Below are 19,510 nucleotides of genomic sequence, written 5' to 3'. Positions count from 1 at the left end.
GAGATGGAGAAGCTGGCTTATGAAGTGGCTCTTGTCAGGGAAGGATGGGACTGTCAGCAGCCCAGGGCTTCTGGCCTTGAAAAACTAACCGGGGAAGCTTGGCCCTGCGGCTGGCTGAGGTGGGGAAAGCCAGGGCCTGCCTTGAGCTCCAGATCTGCCAATCACTGGGCTCTGGTGGGCCAGGAGCCAGGCCTTACGGGGTTCAGGGTGTTGGCTTGTGTCCTGGAGTGGAGCAGGGTATTTGGTGGACCACAGACACTGTGTGTTTGTGTAGGAGCAGCCTAGCTCACACTCTCAGTGGACAGAGTCCAGGTGCTAGAAACAGGCAGAGTGCCTGCTGAACTGGACCCCTCACTGGAGGAGAGCATTTGAGGTATAGGAAGGAGTCTGTGCTTCTTGCAGGGTTCCAAGGGGCCTGACTCTTCTGTGCTTTTGTGTTGTTTCAATTTCTTACAAGCTTTTTTTTTTTCTTTCTGTTTTTCTTTTCCTTTTTAAAACAAATTCTAGTCTGTCTCTGCTTAGTTCATAAAGAACAGACAGAGGGTTTTATTTCTGCCAGGACCAGTTATATAGAGGGAGTATGGACTTGGACTAGAGGTAGCAGCAGACAGGATGGAGGGAGAACTCTAAGTGGGAGGAGAGCCGTGTAGCTGCCTCCTCCCCTCAAGCCTTCCCCTGACACCTCTGCTCTGCTTGGCCTCAGGATGCATAGGGTCTGCAATTAAAAGGCAGCCTACCAGCACTGCAGTGCTTGCCTGTAATCCCAGTGGCTCGCAAGCCCAAGGCAGGAGGACTGCAAGTTCAAAGCCAGCCTAAGCAACTTAGTGAAGTCATAAGCACTAAGAGAGACCTTGTCTCAAAATAAAACAAAACAAAAAAAAAGGACTGAGGATGATGTGTCTCAGTGGTTAAATGCCTTTGGGATTAGTTCCCCATACCAAAAAAAAAAAAAAAAAAAAGGCGATCACTTAGAGTTGTCAGATATACTGGTTGATGTTTTTTGTTTGTTGGTTCGTTTTTATTGATTGGCTAAACCTTACTTCCTGGGTGGAGGCTCCTGGCTCCAGCCTGCCTTCCTTAGAGCATAAGGGGCCTGGGGCAGCTCAGCCTCCTGGTTGCCTAATGTATGCTTTGAGGATAAGCGTGCAGCACCCAAATGGGGGTCAATTGCTCATGTTTGTTTGCTTGTTTCCGGGAGGTAGGTAGGGATATCAGCAAAACTTCCTAGATGAAGCTACAGCCTAGCTAGACCTACAACCTAGGATCAAGAGGCAGAAAGGCCACGAAGACCCTTCCCACCAGAGGTCCTGGTGTACAACAATGGGGCTGGAGCAGCAGGAGGAAGGGGGGAAAGGCCTCAGGTGAGGTTGGAGGAGTAGGCAGGGGCTAGGACATGCAGGGAGGGAACCTTTCTTTGGAGAGTTTGGACTTCTTCATGAGGGACCAAAGTGATGAAAGCTATGGGTGAGGCAGAGAGTCACCCTGATTACCAGGGAAGATAGGTTAGCAGCTTGCAGAACAGGTGGGAGCCATAGCAATCCTCCAGACTTGGGAGAGGACACCCACTGGAGGACCAGTAGAGGACCTAGGAGGGAGTCTGGATGAGGGCAGTGTGTGCAGAGAAGATGCTGAACCCAAATGGAGGACCCAACATGGGATTTCTAGGTCAAGAAGCAAACACGTTTTTTTTTTCAAATTCCTTTGAAAAGACTATAACAGTTTCCTTTCTCCTTACCTAAGGGTAAGGGTGTCTCTTTGTTCTAAACTTACCAGCATTGTTACAACATAACTATTGTTCACATTGCCAAAGTAAAAAAAAAAAAAAATTGAAACAGATTCCTTGTGAGAGTTTTGGCTTGCATTTCCTTGTTGAGGCTTTTGGGGTGTGTCCTATCTGTCTTCTTTGTTTCCCTCACCCCTGAAACTCTAGGGAATCTCTCTTTTTTTCTGGATGTTTCTTGTTCACATTGCTGTCCTAGTTTGCTGCTGGAGCCAGTTCCGTGCCATCTTTGAGAGTGAAGCGTTCTCCTAACCGATTGTGACTTCAGGACCCCTTTATTGATACTATTGTCAGCGAGAGCGCACAGTCTATTTTTCTTCAATGCAAAGCACTTCCAGAACATTATTCCACGCTATGCCTAAGCTGGCCTCTATACTTTTCCTGTCAGGGACCCCTGGGGGGTGCTGCCAGCATTCTTGGGAGCCTCAAATGGCCCCTTCCTAAGAGTTTTATCAAAGAAGAGTTAGTGGCCTATGCTGAGTGGCCCATCAGTACAAGTGACCCACTCAACTCCTGTTACCCACAATGGGAGCCCCAATCTTCACTTCTCCTTTACTCACTATGGCCCCTATTCCATAGGGGACTACTATGGAATAAGAATGCACAACAGCCACATTAGCTCAGCCGTGCATGGGACAACCTGCCAAATGGGGGGAAGAAATGCAGAAGGTGTGGCAGAGGCTCAGAACTCCTTTCTTCTGATTCACCCATCCTGGCACAGCTTCACTACCTTTACTTCAAATCCCTCTTCCTCCTCCAGGGCCTTCCTCTTTCCAAGTGACCAGCAGATTGACTTGGAGCTATGGGCAGAGCAAGTAGATTTTGACAGCACTGAGCTCCACCAAATGCGTGCAGAGGACAACTGCATCTTCTCCATCAGCCCCAAGACTGGGAGCCTGAGTCCTGGGGAGGAGCAGATGGTGGAGTTAAAGTACAGGTGCTCCTCCTTCCCCCACCTCGCACCTTTGGTCCTAGAGACCTCTTTCCTTGGCGGTTCACTGTGGGACTCCAGGGCCATTCCCCTGTGAGGCCACCTTCCTACCTGCGGGGGAGGCCTAATGTCCTTCTTGCCCTGTTCCAATTCAAGTATGGGTCGTCCCAGGAGCTAGCTGGCTCAAATCCACTGGTATACCATGTCCATTTGTTCTTCCACTTTTACGAGGGTTCAAAGAACTCACTCCCAGACTTGTCCCCTCTCTTCCAGTCACCTGTTTGTTGGCACTGATCGCCTGCCAGTGCTCTTCAAGGTGTCACATGGCAGGGAGATCTTGGTAAGACCCCAACACCCTGGCCCTGCCCTGGGTCTCAGGCTGAGGGAGGAGCTCTCTGGACAACCAAGAGAGGAACTGGGAATAGTATCCACTGGGAATCAGGATCCAGATCTTTCTGCTGGGTGTGCCACTTCCTCCCAGGGAAGGATGCTATCTCTGGGCTTTTTTATTTCCAGTTAAATTTCATAGGCATAACAGTGAAGCTGGAGCAGAAGTACGTGCTCTTCACCTCCACTAGCCACCAGTTCATCCCTGTCCCCATTGGCAACACGCTGCCCCCACGGCAGGTCAGTGGTCTATGTCATCTTGATCACCAAGAGTTCTAAGCATTGATCTCTGCATATCTGTGACAACCTTGATGACTGACAAAGATGCTGTCCTCTAGAAGCACCTAAGAGGTAGGGTTGGCAGGTTGAAACCCCAAATTGGGCAACTGGGGAGATTCAAAGTGAGAAGCTTGTCTCCTGGGGCCTGAGACTAAGCCTTTTCATCAGACTCAGTTCTCATACAAAAGTGAGTGGTTTTCCCTCTGGCATAAGATTGTTCAAACTTCCCTGACCATGAACTACACTAACATGTTTTATATCATATATGCTTATACCCCAGTATTTACATATACATACAACCAAAACAGAAGTATCATAAATATACACGTAGGCTACCACTTGAAAAGAGCATTTATTCTGTTCCTTTTTTGTTTATTTTTAAAATATTTATTTATACTGGGGATTGGATTCAAGAGTGCTTTACCACTGAGCTACATCCCCAGCCACCCGCCTCTTTTAAATTTTAAGACACAGTCTTGCCAAGTTGCTGAGGGTCTTGCTAAGTTGCTAAGGCTGGCCTCATTGTATGATCCTCCTGCCTCAGCCTCTTGAGTTGCTGGGATTATAGACAGGCACTACCATGCCTGGCCATGTTCCATTTTAAAAATGCTGGATAAGACCCACTATAGAACTGCTCACTAATAGGTGTCAGCCAGAGTTTGGAAATTACTGCAGCAAGGAGATATAAAGGATAGGAATGCCTATCCTTGTTGTAAACTTTCCTTCATTAATTGGAGAGAATCAGGTACCTGTGCTCTGAAAATGTATATTGGAAGTCCCCAAGAGGTGAACATAAGATTTTCTGGAATATTTAGCATCTATGAAGTCTCTAAGCATTTAGAAGCCACCCCCCCAAACACCAGGTGTTGCCAGACATTCAGCCTAGAGACTGAGGAATGGGCTTCCTGGGCCTGAAGGGAGTCCCAATACCCAACTCCTTTCACCTCCCTTCACCACCTTCTGCCCCTCTGACCTCCCAACAGCCTCATTCAGGACAGTGACAGAGAAGCTGGCTTGAATTACAAGGGACATGTGGTGCCATTTTCAGAAAGGAAACAAACTGGGGAAAGGAATCAATTTTAGAGTGAAGAGTTTTGTTTTGGCCAAGTGTGAAGTTCATGTGAGACCCCTAGAGGGCTTTTCAGTAGAAGTCAGTTACTAGTTTTCCTAGTCCATTCTGGCTGTGATAACAAGCTACCAGAGACTGAGTTGGCTTATAAAGACAGGTATTTATTTCTTATAGTTCTAAAGGCTGGGAAGTCCAAGATGAAGGCCTGGGAAGATTCTGTGTCTAGTGAGGACTTGTTCTCCTGGTTCATAGGTAGCATCTTCTCACTGTGTCCTCCATGATGGAAGAATGAAACACATTCCCTTGGGCCTTTTTTACAAAGGGCACAAATTCCATTCATGAAGGCCCCACCCTACAACCTAATCACCTCCGAAAGGCCTCCCTCTTTAAGATGGCTGTATTGGGGATTATGTTTCAGCATATGAATTAGGAGGGTGCTGGCACAAATGTTCACTGGTTGGTCTGGAGATTAATAGGGTGGGCCAGGCTGAATAACTAAAGTGAGCATATGCAGGAGAAAATGCTGAGAAAGAGAAGGTTCCAGGACCAAATGCAGGCCAACCCTTCGTTCTCCCGGTCTTCAGTTTTCTCATCTCTAAAAAGTAGAATTGGATAGACGGTCTCTGGTTTCTTCAGGACATTCTTTGTAGTAGACCTTCCTTCTACTCCCTTAACTGCTTTAAGCAGTTACTCCCTCTAATGGCAGATGTAGAAAGTGACAGTCTCATGGGGGATTGGAATGAGAGCCTATAAAACAAAGAAGGGTCTGGATGGTGCATACGTGGACATTTTCCCAAGTCCCAACACTAGGCACACTCCCTAGAGTCCCCTTATAACTTTGCAAGGTAAACTGAGGACAAATAAAATAAGCTGCACCTTTACAAATGGGATTAGAGATTATCCTCAGAGGTCACAGGCTGACTATACAGTTAACATCCTTTCTAGATGCTCAAATCAGAGGCTGTTAGGGGAGTTCAGGGACTCTTCAGATGATATGGTGGAGCTCAGCTTGTCTTCCCCCAGTACGCAGAGAGTCCTGGGATCTCTGGTCTGCAGTCCTGAGCTGGTGTGGAGGTCTCTATTCCTGTCCCCTACAGATTTATGAGCTGTACAATGGTGGCTCAGTGCCTGTGACATATGAGGTCCAGACCAGCGTCCTGTCACAGGTTCAGGAAAAAAGTTTTGATCACCCCATCTTCTGCTGCATCAACCCCAAAGGTGAGATCCAGCCAGGTACCACTGCTCGTGTCTTGTGGATCTTCTCACCCATTGAGGCCAAGACTTATACAGTGAGCAGCAGCCTAGATGATATAGGGTGGGGGTTGGAGCTGTGGCTTCCTTATCAGGCCATTGTATAACCAGTCCCCTATCCCACCCTCCTGACTTCTCAGGTGGACGTGCCCATACACATCCTGGGATGGAATTCAGCCCTTATCCGCTTCCAGGGAGTAGGCTATGACCCCTGCGTCATGGGTGACACAGCGCCATTCCACAGCATCTCGTCATGGGACAACAACTCCATACACTGTAGGATGATGGTTCCTGGACAGGTAGGGGGAAAGGCACCTGGGAAAGCCTTGAGAACCTAGAGAGCCTTGGAGCCCAGTGGCCAGTTCAGAGGGGTGAGGAGGTGGGAAGGAAATGAGATGGAGTTGAGGAGGGACTGATGGAGAGGTGAGGCCTGGAACCAGCCTTCCTCCAGGTTTAGAGGCAAGAGCAGCTCCATGGGAGGCTTACCCTGCCACCTAGTGCCCACAGGCATTTTTACTCAAGCTCCTGTCCTTTCTTCAGGGTTTAGAAAGAAGCCCTCCTATTCCAATTATTATCTTCATACAAAATAGTCCCTCCCCTGGACCTAGATGGATTTTGCTGAAAGCTATCAAGGGTCACTGTTACTACCTTTAGTTCATATGCTTCTCATTTTTGGCAAGTGTGACCTGTTCATCCATCCACCCAACATCTACCTACCCATACATGCATTCATTCATCTATCAACCCACATACTCCTTGTTAGTCTATATATCCATCTATCCATTCCCCATTCATCCATGGTCCCATCTAGACAATCACTATCTCTACCTGTCCACCCTTCTATTCAGACCCTCATTGTAATCCTACTCCAGGATAAGCACTGTGGAAGCCCTGGAACACAGAAAGAACCAGAAAAAGTGCCTATTCTGAGCACTCAGGGCCTGTATGGGAAGAAATTGCCATTTCTGTGTGGCTTCAGTCTTTGCAGACATCCCTAAAACACAGCTCCTATTCTGTGCCCAGGGAATATGCTAATATCTGGTCATCTGTTCATTTACAACTACCCATCAAAGTCTCCAATAGTGTTGGCATTAATTCTGTCTTCTCTAAGCTAATTCTGATTCCAAGCTTACTTTAATGGCTGAAATCCTGGGCTTTACTATGAACCTGGGTGGGTTTATTCTAGGTCTGAATGTGAGAGGCATTTAGAGAAGTTATTTATGCTCTCTGAACCTTAGAAGTACATCTGTCAAATGGGAATGAACGATAGCAGCACCTATGTCATAGGCCATTATGAAGGTCAGATGCATGGGTATACCTGACTTAGTGCAATACCTGACCTGTTGAATATGTCAGACTGATAGTGATTATATTGTTATTATCTCTTCACCTCCAAAAGCTACTGTTATGCTATCTCCACCAACAGGCTGTCTTCCTATCCCAGTCTCATATATCCCTGGGAAACATCCCTGTTCAGAGCAAGTGTAGCCGCCTACTCTTCCTCAACAACATCTCCAAGAATGAGACAATTGTCTTTTCCTGGCAGCCAAGGCCTCTAGATTTTGGGGAGGTGAGAATCTTCTTTCCCCACAGACCCAGAACCTCTAGCAGGGCTTCAGACTTCTCCTGACCCATCCCATCTCACTCCATCCCATTCCATCCCATCCCATTATATCCCACCTTGACCCATCCTGTCTCATCCTATCCAATCATGTCACAACCTGTCTCATCTCAACCTGTCTCTTCCCATTTCATCCCTTCCTGTCCCATGTCGTCCCATCCAATCCCATCCTTGTAGAACTCTAAAGACTCCTTCCCCAAACCAACAGATATCTGTGAGACCCATGATAGGGGAACTGGCTCCTGAAGAGACAGCTCCATTTGTGGTGACCCTGAAGACCTCAGTGCATGCTAGCTTTTACAGTGTGGACCTGATATGCAAGGTGGGAACCAGCCCCAGGGAGATGAAGGTGGGGTAGAGGGAGGCTCTGAGATCCTCAGACCTCCAAAGAAAGGCAGGAGGGTAGGGGGGCTGCAGCACAGGCCCCAGGTGAGCCCTAGCTGAGACCCTCCAGAGCTAGGCCTTCTCTCACCTTGTGCTGGGCCCAGGTGTACCGGCAGGAGCTCATGAAGCAGTACCACAAGGAGCTCCAGGAGTGGACAGATGAGAAGGTGCGACAGGAGGCAGAATTTACCATCACAGACAGGAAAGTAAAGGTGAGGAGTGCTGAGTGGGTCTCCCAAACCCACATCTTCTAACTGGCCTCATCAGAGGGGATAGAGGTGGTGGGCTGAGGTGGTCTTCCATGCAAAATTGGCCAGGCTGCCCTAAGAGGTTAGATTTTATTCATTGGACTCTTCTCTTAGCAACTGGGTGGGGGCAAAGGCTGACTGACCATTTCCTGCTTCAAGAATGCCAGCTGTATGCTGGGTACTAGGGAGACAGGGGAGACAACACAGATCTCACCTTCTTTGAGCCATAGTCCTGGTCCACATGTGTCCACTACTGGCTTCAGGTGCAAGCTCTAGAAGCATGTGGTACAAGTTTGATTCCTGGTTTTTACCGCTTCTAGTTCTGTGACCTTGACTAAGTGACTTAACCTCTCAGTTCCCTTTACTGTAATATGAGGGTGATATGAATCTGGGATTTGCTTCAAGATAATCCAGAAGTAGGGACAGATGAGACAAGACTGGCCCTGGGTTGCTGATTGTTAAAGCTGAGTGACTGGGTAATAGAGGATTGTCACATTTCTTGCCTTTATGTATACAAAATAAAAGTTTAAAATATTTTTAATGTGAGTGAAATATCTGCTTTGTAGCCTTATCATAAGGATTAAATGAGTTAATATGTGTAGAGTGCCTACAACGGAACCTGGCACCCAGTGAGCCTTCCCTAAACACAGGTTTTAGTATTTCTGGGGGGAAACTTATAGTAAATACAAGACAGTGCCTCCCAGTCTCACAGTCTGCCTGTGTTAGTGTTCCTGCTCCTCAGTCACCTCTCTGTTTACCACACTGAGCTCCTAGAAAGTTTCTGCTCCCTCTAAAATGCCAGCCCATCTGTGAATACAGATCCCTCCCAGGGCACTGGGAGAGGGATTTTCAGACAAAGTCTTCATAAGGGACATTACTTTCCTGTCTCACAGAACCCCAGAGCTCCAAGGCACAAGAACAAGCCCCTTTGGAGCATCCTGCCCACTTTTGGTAGCATTTCCTTCTCTTTCCTTCACTTGGGTAACCAGATTTCCCATGTCTACAGGCAGTACTTTCCTAGGGAAGGTTCCAGAAGAGGGTGTGACTGGGAAGTGGGCAGGACCAAGAAGACAGCAGGGCCAGAAACTGGTTTCAGGTCTTCCATGTGCCAGAGAGAGGAAGAAGGGAGAACACAGGCTAAGCCTCTTGCATCTTAAGCAAGGGTTAAGCAAGAGTCTCTCCTTCCACAGAAGAGAGCATATTGTACTGCCTGTGAGCCCATGAGGAGGTACAAGGTGAGGCATGAGCCCAGGCCCATCTTCTTGTGGTAAATTGGGAGGATCCTTGTTTGTTTCCAGAGAGACTTCAACCCCATGGTCCAGGCTCCTAGAAGGGAAGGGTGAAAGGGCCATACTCCCATGTGGACCAAAAGGTCTGGTTGAGGGGCTAGGACAATGAACCCATTGGTGATGGGAGTGTGGTCTCCAAACCCCTGTCACTCATGCCTCCCCCTCCCCAAAGACACTTCCCCCCATCAAGAACAAGCAGTCTCTCAACTGGCCTGCCAGTTGGAACCTGAAGATCACAAAGGAGGAGACATCCTGGCCATGCCCCCAGCCTCCCGCGACAGGCATGCTGTGCCTGAGCCTCAGTGCCCGAGCCCATCCCACTGACTACTTCTTGGACAACTTCTTCTCAGAGTTCTCCTGCCACTTCTTGCACAGGTGACATCTTGGGAAGGAAGGTCCCCTCTCCTACTCCTGAACAGGGGCTCCCCACACCCAAGCTTTGGCAGGAGCTGGAGCAAGTACAGGGGCAGCAGGATTCAAGATGTACCCCGAGTGCTTGGGCCCTTATGATGAGGGGACAAAGCAACCAGAGCCCTGGGGAACCCACCTATGCCTCCCGCCCTTCCTTGTTCCATCCTTTGCCAACTCAGAGCTCTAGGCCCTGCCCCGCCCCAAAGGTTGGGCTTGGCAGGAGCACTACATTTGTATTATAGCTCCAACATATCAATGTCCTCACAGCTATGGGCAGCTACCACCATGGCTTATCCACCCCATCCCAGCATGGTGGCTTGCCCAGGCCACTCAGATTGTTATGGCCTGCCCCAGGGAGCTGCCAGAGAGGAAGACTCCCAGGGAAGAGTCAGAGGCTTCTGAAGAAGAATTCCCTAACAAGGGGACACTTGTCTACAAGCAGAAGAAGCAGCTCCTGGTTGACTGCCTTACCAACATCATCAGGTACTGGCCCAGCATATTTATTCTCCTGTTTCTCCAGGTTAGTTGGCCCTGAATTCCAGCACTTCCTTTCTTGAGGAACAGAACTTTCATGCAAGATCCTTCTGCTGGACTACCAGGATAGTACAGCGCTAATGGAACTGGCTGAGGGATCCTTGAGGCTTGATCTGAGTTCTGCACTGTTCCATGGCTATTGGACGAGGTCTGGAGACAATTAATTGTCTCCCCAGGGCTCCTTACCCCTTATCTGTGTCATTCTGACCTGTTGGCTCTGCCTCCATCCTATCCTGTTCCCCTCTAAGAATCCATGGGCCCCAACATGCCTTCCACCAAAGAAGGAAGAAAGGGGCAACTGACTAAGGGCTCTCCTCTGCTTCCTAGCATCTGCTTGTGAAAACAGAAGGCAAGAGCTGCCTCTTGGGGAGCCCCAAAGTCAGGAACCTCCAGGGGGCTGCAAGGCCCCTCATTGAAGCCCATCTCCTCCTCCCTGCCTCCCAGGGGCATGCTGGAAGACAAGAACTTCCACAAAGCTGTGGACCAAATCCTGGTGGAGAAGGTGCCTTACTTCTGCCAGTTCTGGAATGAGCAGTCAGCCAGGTTCATGGTCCAGAAGAGCAATCTGTACTTAGTGCCAAACCTGTCTCCACCCTCCAGCACCTGTGAAGAGGAGAAAAGCAAAGAGCAGGAGAAGGACAGACAGGGGCTGGGGGAGGAGGACAAACGGGGGCTGGGGGAAGAGGACAAACGGGGGTTGGGGGAGGAGGACAAACCTGGGTTGGGGGAGGAGGACAAACAGGGGTTGGGGAAGAAGGAAGGGGGAGAAGAGGAGGAGAAGAGCAAAGAGGAAGAGGAGGAGTTGGAGGAGGAAGAGGAAGAAGAGGAGACAGAAGAGGAGGAGTTGGGCAAAGAGGAGATAGAGGAAGAGGAGATAGAGGGAAAGGAAACATCTGAGACCTGGAAGGAGATTGAGCCCACAGTTCAGCCAGAGTTCCAAACCTCCCTGCAGTGGCAATGGCGGCCGGACCTGAAGACCCTGGTGAAGGAGGAGCAAGAGCATGAAAATAAAGAGGCCATTGGAAGGTGAGCAGCCAGGCCCAGGTGAGGGTCAGGAGGGAGGCTGCCTGTAGAAGGTTCATAGGATACAGTGGTGCTGAGGCTGGCCCCTGCTTGTGTGCACATCTCTTCCAAACTCATTGTTCTGCGACATCATGTTGGTAGCTTAAGGCCTGGGTTAGGAATATTTGTATAACAGCAAAACTGCAGCTTTATTTATTTTCTTCTGTGCAAGCAGATGGTTAGCATTTAGCCAGCACTACAAGAAAGTGGTAACAGTCTTTAGAGACTCTTCAATGAATGTCTAGAGCCGGAAGAAACCACTTTCTTCTGGCACCAGCTTCCCCTGGGCCAGCTCTGGGGATGCATTGTCTTTTTGGGGGATAACCATAGGTCCCACTCATCCCTTCTGCACCCACTCGTAACTGCCTAGATTTCAATCCCACCACTTCTATAAGTAGCGCCCCACCCAATCCCAGTTACTGGAGGTTGAACCCATGCTAGGCAAGTGTTTTACCTCTGAGTTACATCCCAGAACAATCCTCCTACATCAGCCTGAGTAGCTGGGATTATAGGCCTGTGCCACTAAGTTGGTCTCATTTGGCTATATATTGAGCATCTGTGAAACTGGATCAGGATGCCCCAAAGTGTTGCGGGGTGAGCGACAGGGAATCTGCATAGAGCCCCTTTCACACTGTGCTGCACCGAGGAGGTAGTGAGCGGACAACCAGCACAACCAGCCTCTCAAAAGCTGTCACCCCCTCCCCCTCACAGGCTACCCGCTTTCGCCAACCTGCAGGAGGCGCTGCTAGAGAACATGATCCAGAACATTCTGGTGGAGGCGAGCCGCGGGGAGGTGGTGCTCACCTCGCGGCCGCGCATCATCGCTCTGCCGCCGCTCAGCGTGCCCAGGTGGGGGCCAGCGACCGCACTGACCTCGCTGGAGAGGCTTGAGCGGCTGCAGGGGCGGGCGGGCGCGGTCGGAAGCCCCGCCTTTACCCCTATCTGGGGCTTTCTGTCTTCCAGGATGCCGACCCTAGACCCTCTGCTGCCCACGCAGCAAGAGGAGGTAACCGTCCCGGTGGCGCCACCTCCTCCCGACTCTTTGCTGGCTACCGTGCCCAGCCTCTCTGACATGCCGACCTAGGTCCCGCCAAGCTCCCTCTCCACCGCCCTGCCAGTAAAGCATCCAGCCCTTTTTCTCACTCTACCTGGATTTTATTTCCCCGACGAGGGGGAAACGCGCGTGCACTCTGAGAGGGGTGGAAGGTGGGAGCGGCCAGGATGGAACCGCAGCGACCGCTGGGCACTTAGGGGCTAGAAGAATGTCCTTCCTTGCTCCACACCTCAGTTGGATGACAGCTCTCTAGCTGCTGGGCGCTGGACCCAGTCTGGCCAGCGGAGGGCGCTCCGGGGCAGGGCGTAGATGGCCTTTGCCCGGGTGTAGCCTGATGGACAGAAACTCAGCGCCAGGCCTGGGCAGCGAAACAGGTGGCCATGAGGCGGGGCGACCACCTCTTTCTCATTGCCCCCACTCGTCTGCTCTGAGGCTCTGCACCCCCGGCCAGCCTTTTAACATTTGCCGGTCTCCTGGAACTCAGATTGTAAGGGAAACTGAGGCACGCCGCAAAGGGCTAAGAACTAGGTTCTGGGGCACCGGTCAAAGTCACCATCAGGCAGCGGGCCACAGTCCCAACTAAGCGATTCCCACTATGAATTGACCCCTAGACCAAAAGATGTTCCACTTTTTCTAGAACGTCCTCCTCCCTTTCCTCTAACCCCCGCCCGGCAGCCTCTGTCCTCTGCTCCTCGGCTCCTCCCAGCCCAGAGGCAGGTGGGTGGAAAAGTGACATCTGGTGTTGTTCCAGAGGCGCCCAGGTCCCCGGCACCCTCCCTTTCACCCCCGCCGCCAAGGCCTCGGAGGAGCTCCGGTCTCAGAGCCCGAGCTGGGGAGAGGAGGGGGGCGCTCCTCCTCCATGAGTCAATATTTGCCCCGAGCAAACGGGCGCCCGGACAGGTGTGAGTGTGCGTGCGTGCGTGTGTGTGTGTGTGTGTAGGGGCGGGGACTGGACCTGCGGTATAAGAGTGCGCTGAGCCCGGGTCCTGGCACAAGCTTCGGGGCGTGGGCTGGGGACGAAGCCAAGCAGGACCGCGCAGGGCAGAGGGGCCAGGAAGGCCGGGCGGAGGGTGGCCAGGAAGGGAGGGGCCAGGTGTGCACCTGTGGTGGCTGCCGCGGCCGCCGACGTGTCAGCCACAGTTGTGCGCAGGTGAGGGAGGTGGCTAGCGGAGTGTTGAGCTGCACTGCGCTCGCGGAAGACCAGGACCAGGAGAACACCGAGGGCCACCTCCAGGCCCCGGGCCCTCCGCTCCCGCCCCGCGACGAGCCCCTCGCACAAACCGGACCTGAGCGTTTTGTTCGTTCGGCTCGCGTGAGGCAGGGGCGGCCACTCAGCACCAACCCCGGGGCCCAGCCGGATCGCCACGCAGGCACCTGCCTGTCGCCGCCGCCACCATATGGGTCGCAGAGGGTGCGCCGCTCCCCGGGGAGATCCGGCTCCCATCCGGCCCCTCCCGCCTTGCCCGCAGATTCTGGGCTGCCCGGCTCGATTCCGGGTAATGCGGGCTGAGCACGCTCCAACAGGGTGGCGGAGGGGGCTGTGGTTTGGGACAGATGCCCTTCTGGAGGTAGAAACTCAGATTCTAGTCCCTCTTGAGCAAGTCATTTCCCAGCCTCTCGATTTTCCCATTTGCACAATGAGAGTGTTGGTCTGGCCTCCCACAGGGTGATGGCCTTCCCTGCCTCCATATCCTGGTTCCTGGACTTCTAGCCATACTTTGAGCCCTCCTGATGGTGAAGATGGAGGCCCTGCCGTTGGAGCCAGAGCTATGAGGTGTGGAAAATCTGGGTGGGGCCGGATGGGGACTCAATTTACCCCTCAGATCTCTGGGGCTGCTTGCTGATGGCCTGAGATTTCTCTTCCTGCCACCTCTCTGGTACTCCTTTCAGTCCAACGTCTTAGACCATCCTAAAGACTGAAAAGGACAAAGATAGGGTTCCAAGATACACAACTCACCTCCCTAACTCCAATCCTAGGGCCCTTGTTCAGACAATTGGGTGGGCTAGGTCTAAGTAGTCCCCAGCTCACAGCCAGTTTCTGGATAGTTATCCACAACCCACATCTAGAACAGGCCCTTCCCTCCTTTCATTTGCCCAAAATGCAAACATGTAACCTGCAGGAGGGGGAATGGAGATTGTCAGGCCCTGGCCTTCTGCTTGAGGAGCCCGGAACTAAGGGCTCCATACAAGTCCTAGAGTCAGGACAAGCCAGAATTGAGTCTCTGCCCTGTGAAGTACCCCCTTCCTCCGGACAATGCACAGCCAAGCTGAGCTAGCACCAGAGGGGCTAGTAGCATGTAGGAGTGGTAGAAGGGTCCTTGGACAGAATTAAAGAGCTTCTAGTTTCCGTTTGAGATGAGGGAGCATCACGGGAGGGAACTGTATCCCCAGGCAGAGACAACCCCCAGAGTGCTAGGGACCAGGGTCAGAAGTGGTTCCAAAATTGAATGTTTCTGGAGATGCTAGCTTGTCCCCTTCACCACCTCTCTCACTCTACTGCCCTCCCCACCCAACTGCCCTGAGGTCCCACAGGAGCTACTGAGTCCCTGTCATAGAAGTTGGGGGTGGGGTGGTGAGACGGCTCTGACAGATCCCAGGCAAATCTGGGGAGAAGGTGGGCTCTTGGGGGAACAGCTCCAAGCTGGGGGAGGACCCAGGGGCCTCCAGCTGGGTGTGTGCAGCCCCCATCTTGGCCTTCCTGACCATGCTTCTGTCCTGGCCCAGCCTTCCTCTTTGCTTGGTACTGAATGATTTACTGTCAGGGGCCTGGCCTGGCACACCTTCCCTGGGTCTTTGAGGGTATCCCCTCCCCTCCTCTCCCCAGCCAGGGCAGGGAGCTACAGCTCCCCTCTGACTGAGATTCCATGCCCTGAGGCTGAACAACAAAGAGGTCTCCCCTAGGAAATGACCCCCCAGAAGCAGTCCTTGAAGGGAGGGTCTAGGGCCTGGGGATCTGGTGATAGAGACCATTGTTCCTGCCCCAGGGCCCCATTTCCCCAGACTTCCACTCTGTACCCATCCCCAAGTCCTGCATTTCCTGGCCATTACCCAGGATCTGGTCTCTCCTCCAGGTCCCTCCTCCCTGACTGGCCAGAGAGGGTGGAGTCTCCAGGCGCCTGCCAAGCCTGCAGGTGCTGGGCTGCGTGGGGAGGGGGGTCCTTAGCAGCTGGTGTTCGGGCGGCCCCTCCCCCCTCCCTGCTCTAAGCCAGAGCCTGCTTCCTGTCATCCCTGTCAGCACCCTGGATGGGGGAGGGAACAGGTAGTGGGAGAAGAGGAAAAAGGACTGAGCAGTTGGAGTGCAGTCATGGGGGGGACTGGGAAACAGCCAAAGAGAAATGGCAGTGGGGGAAGGCTGAGAAAGGGGCCTGAGAACAGGGGCAGAAAGGACAGAATGTGCATCCCAGAGCTGAGTGAGAACACAGGGGAGAGTCAGGGCCCTGGGAGGTTGCAGACCCTCAGACAGTGAAGACGTGCCTACAGGGAGACCAGAGACAGAGAGAACCCAGAGAAGGGGAACAGAGACATAGGGGCAATTTGAAGAACAGGAGGTGGACACTGCAGAAAGATGTAGGTTTAGAACATCTTGTAACCACAGGTGGAAGGCACAGTGTGGGTGGAGGAAGGGGGCACTGTGGACATATCGAGGTGCTGAAGTGCCCCTCCACTGAGGATATAGAGGTAGGCTGTGAATAGGGACAGCTGGGCTGGAGGTGGGGCTATTGGGGATGCCCCTCCCCCTTTTGGAAGACCATTCTCCCATTAAAGGACTGGAGGTAAAAAGGGACCGAGCTCATACCACGACTAGACAATGAAGGGCAGGAGAAGGGATGGGCCTAGACGTGACTCCATCTCTCCCCTTTTTCTTTTTAGTCACAGTGGACAGGCCAACAGCTAGGGAAACTGCCTTGCCCTACTCTATTAATTCTGACCTGGCCTTGGAACTTCAGGGCTTGGAAGCCATCCAGAATCTAGGTGAGAGTGGGGAGACCAGGAAGGGGGGCTCATACCCAGGTGCTAATCCCCATCCAGCCAAGGCAGTACCAGATCCTCATTGACCTTCTTGGAGATTAGTCCCCATGGAGACCACTGGCAACTCGCCCCCTCACTCTGGCTGGGCCAGGTGGGTGGCTGGGTGGGGCAGGCAGAGGCTGGATGGGGAGGGGAGTAAGCCTTCCTAAGGCATCACAGGATCACAGCAGGCAGGGTTAGGAGGCCCCTCCAGGATCATCAGCCAGTTTAACTTAACAGTCAAAAAAAAAAAAAAAAATCCAGAGGCTCCAAGAGTGAGAGTGACTGGCTAAAGGCCACAGATGGAGCCAAGAAAAGCAATGGGAGCAGAAGCCAGATCTTTGGTTTCATTCCCAGGTGTGTTTTCCTGGAGAGCAGAGGCCTGTGCAGGAACAAGAGAAATTGGGACACCTGCTCTGACCTTGTCAAAGAGGTCATGAGCAGGCAAGGTGTGAAGGTGCACCATGCTGAGTGCGTGCTGGCCTTCCCAGGGCCAGGAGGAGGGGGAGGAGACAGCACCCTGCTTGCTGCCTGGACCACCTCTGATCCCAGCCCAGCCTCTGGTGGGGTGGTGGGGAGAACCATGCCACAAAAGCTGTTATAACTGCAGGCGACAGTAACCTTTAACATTTGTTGGGCACACGCTGTAGGGCAGTTTTCTGTTTTGCATGTATTTAAATCTTCACAACAGTCTTTAATAAAGACAATTATTCCCATTTCACAGAGGAAAAAAAAAACTTGAGAAGCACAGTATATCACCCGACTTATAAGCAGTGGAGTTAAAATTTGATCCCGGTAGCAGCCTGGCTCCAGAGCCCACTCTTTCTAGCCTTTCTGTGCCTGTACAACAATGGCTGGGCAGTTCCAATGATGTCTCTCTGGGCAACTGCAGAGTGGGCATGTGTGCATGTGAAAGTGCACAAGGTCATGGTCACGTGTGAATCCGACACCCCACACAGTGCGTTGCATGTGGTACATCTTATTAAATATTTGGGGAATAAGTGAGTGAACAAACATCTGTCATAAATGAGTATGACATTAAAGTGTCTATCTACAGAATCCTAGAACAAGGCTGTTCACGTGTGAAACGTGTGGTATCTTATCCGTGTGCCTGTAACTATGGATGGCTCTGTCTCCATCTGATTTCGAAGGTGTGTGTTATGTGCCCCCTCCCTGCAGCCCTGTGACCTTGTGTCTGGGTGAACAGGCAGTGGCTGCTTCCCATCTCCTTGGATGGTGGCCAGATCTCCAACCCTACTGAGCGGCAGGGAAGAGGGGCTCCGCTTCTGGTGGGAGGGGACCATGGATCTGGCTAGGCGGGGCTCCCTCCAGAGTCGGCCTGATCTGGGCTGGTTTCTGCACTGAGTTATCTCTGTCTCCCAGGAGACCAACCTTGCACAGCCCCAGGGAAGGAGTTCATCTGCCTGTTTCAGACCTGGGGTGGGGCGGGGACTAGAGAAGCCAGGCTAGAAAGGAGGGGCTGGTGATGGGACCAGGGTGGCAGCAGGCAACATTCACAGAATTTGCATCTTCAGTCTCCAAAGCCCTGGATGATTTCCCAGGGAAATGAGGGGAAGGGGTGGGAGCAGACTACTTTGAGGAAAAAGACATTGGCCACCAGCACCACTAAGCGGCCCAGCAGTACTGAAAAGCTGAGCTATTCGTGGGAGGGGCTCTCTACTTGGGGGAGGTGTCACTTCTCTGGGGTTTCTCAGGCCCTTTTCCTGGGATGGAAACCTGAGTGGGAGCTCAGGGTTGAGTCTGAGGGTTTCTCTGTAGAATCTGTATGTCCCTAATGTGGGATGGGTGTCTGGTTGGAATCTGAGAGCCTTGCTGAGGGGATTCAAATCTTAGGATTTCTCTGTGAGGTCTTAATAGTTTGTGTGGGATGAGTGTTTTGGCAGAATCAAGGGTTGGGGTGTGGCATGGCAGGATCCTTAGATTTCTCTGTGGGATCCAAAGGTTCCAATAGGAACGAGATGAAGAGCTAGATGGGCTCAGAGTGAGTTGGGTTCTCTGAGGGTGATGAGATCCCTGTTCAGTCCTGGGATCTCTCTGAAGTATAAATCAGAGGATGTTGGGGGGCAGTTAACTCCCGTCCATGCCCAAAGGCCAAGTCTTGGAGGAGGTAGGAGTGATGGTGCTGAGCTGGCAAACAAAGCCACCTGGGCATCCATCCTTCAGGAAGCTCTGAGCACAGCTGATCTGGGAAAACAAACAGGAACAGCTGCTGGGCTGGGAGGGGACCCAAGGGGGAGGCTGAGGGACCCGGCTGGACCAGCCTGGTCGGGAAAGGAGGAGACCCGAGGGTTCCACAGCACAGGATGAGCTCCCACAGTCCCATTCGGGCACCTCGGGGTGGTAATTCCTGAGAGCCCTAAAGCCAGGGGAGGGGTCTCGGGGTATGTGGGACCCTGAAAGTTCTTCTGGACCAGTGGCTGTAGGTGATGTTGGACATGTGGTGTGCACATTTTTTAAAAAGCTGGTTGTGGATAGAACTAAAAGCCAAGGGTGGGATGGAGGGGCCTACATATTTTCCGGAAGAGAAAATCAAGGTACAGAGAGGGCAGAAGCGGAGAAGCTGGCTGGTACCAAGATTAGAGCTGCCAACTGGAATGGGATGGGGGGCTTCTCACACACCCCAAATGGCCCCGCTCCAAATCCCAGATGGATGTCTAATTCTGACCCGGCTCTAAGCTGCTACCTGGCCCCGCCCGCTCCCCGACCCACAGACACACCCACGCACACACAAACCCCTCCTAAGGGATACTGTCATCTACCAACACCTGGACTGCCCCCAACCCCAGGTGGAGCCGGTTCCTCAGCGGCATGTCCAGACCCTGGCCGCAGAGCAAACAGAGCCTCGGGGCTAACACTCTAGGCCCGCGTCACCGACAGCGCAGACGCACAGCCTGACGCATTCGCCACCAGCCCCACTGGCCCCTCCCAACCTCAGCGACCCACCAACTCCCCCGCCCCATCGCCTGAGCCTGCTTTTGGCCCAGCGTGACCTGGCTGCGCCCTCTGGTGGCAGAATCCAGAATTGTTTATTGAAGGAGAGAAAGTGAGAGATCTAACTGCTCACGCCTCATCCTGGCCTTCACCCAGGCTTGTGAAACTGAAATCAGAGGCTGGGACATCAAAGCTCCAGAACTCGCTATTGTCTCATTCTGTAGTTTGGATTATACTTGTAGCTTGAGGA

General features: G+C 52.3%; 1 protein-coding gene across 1 annotated transcript in view; it reads left to right on the top strand.

The window, feature by feature from the left end:
* The window catches only part of Cfap65 (cilia and flagella associated protein 65), a 32,787-nt gene extending 20,399 nt beyond the window's left edge, over positions 1–12,388 (top strand). The window contains exons 19-32 of the mRNA XM_078018481.1: positions 2,541–2,717; positions 2,985–3,051; positions 3,228–3,338; positions 5,544–5,735; positions 5,838–5,996; positions 7,124–7,267; positions 7,527–7,640; positions 7,807–7,914; positions 9,141–9,185; positions 9,412–9,614; positions 9,918–10,133; positions 10,629–11,210; positions 11,958–12,095; positions 12,210–12,388. Coding sequence (XP_077874607.1) covers positions 2,541–2,717; positions 2,985–3,051; positions 3,228–3,338; positions 5,544–5,735; positions 5,838–5,996; positions 7,124–7,267; positions 7,527–7,640; positions 7,807–7,914; positions 9,141–9,185; positions 9,412–9,614; positions 9,918–10,133; positions 10,629–11,210; positions 11,958–12,095; positions 12,210–12,330 — 2,377 coding nt within the window. The 3' untranslated portion in view covers positions 12,331–12,388. The remainder of the gene's footprint in view (positions 1–2,540; positions 2,718–2,984; positions 3,052–3,227; positions 3,339–5,543; positions 5,736–5,837; positions 5,997–7,123; positions 7,268–7,526; positions 7,641–7,806; positions 7,915–9,140; positions 9,186–9,411; positions 9,615–9,917; positions 10,134–10,628; positions 11,211–11,957; positions 12,096–12,209) is intronic.
* The last annotated feature ends 7,122 nt before the right edge of the window (positions 12,389–19,510 follow it).

The sequence above is a fragment of the Ictidomys tridecemlineatus genome, chromosome 7 (genome assembly GCF_052094955.1).
Source record: "Ictidomys tridecemlineatus isolate mIctTri1 chromosome 7, mIctTri1.hap1, whole genome shotgun sequence".
Classification (NCBI taxonomy): Eukaryota; Metazoa; Chordata; class Mammalia; order Rodentia; family Sciuridae; genus Ictidomys; species Ictidomys tridecemlineatus.
The sequence above is the reverse complement of the archived record's forward strand: the minus strand, read 5'-3'. Positions and strand labels throughout refer to the sequence as shown.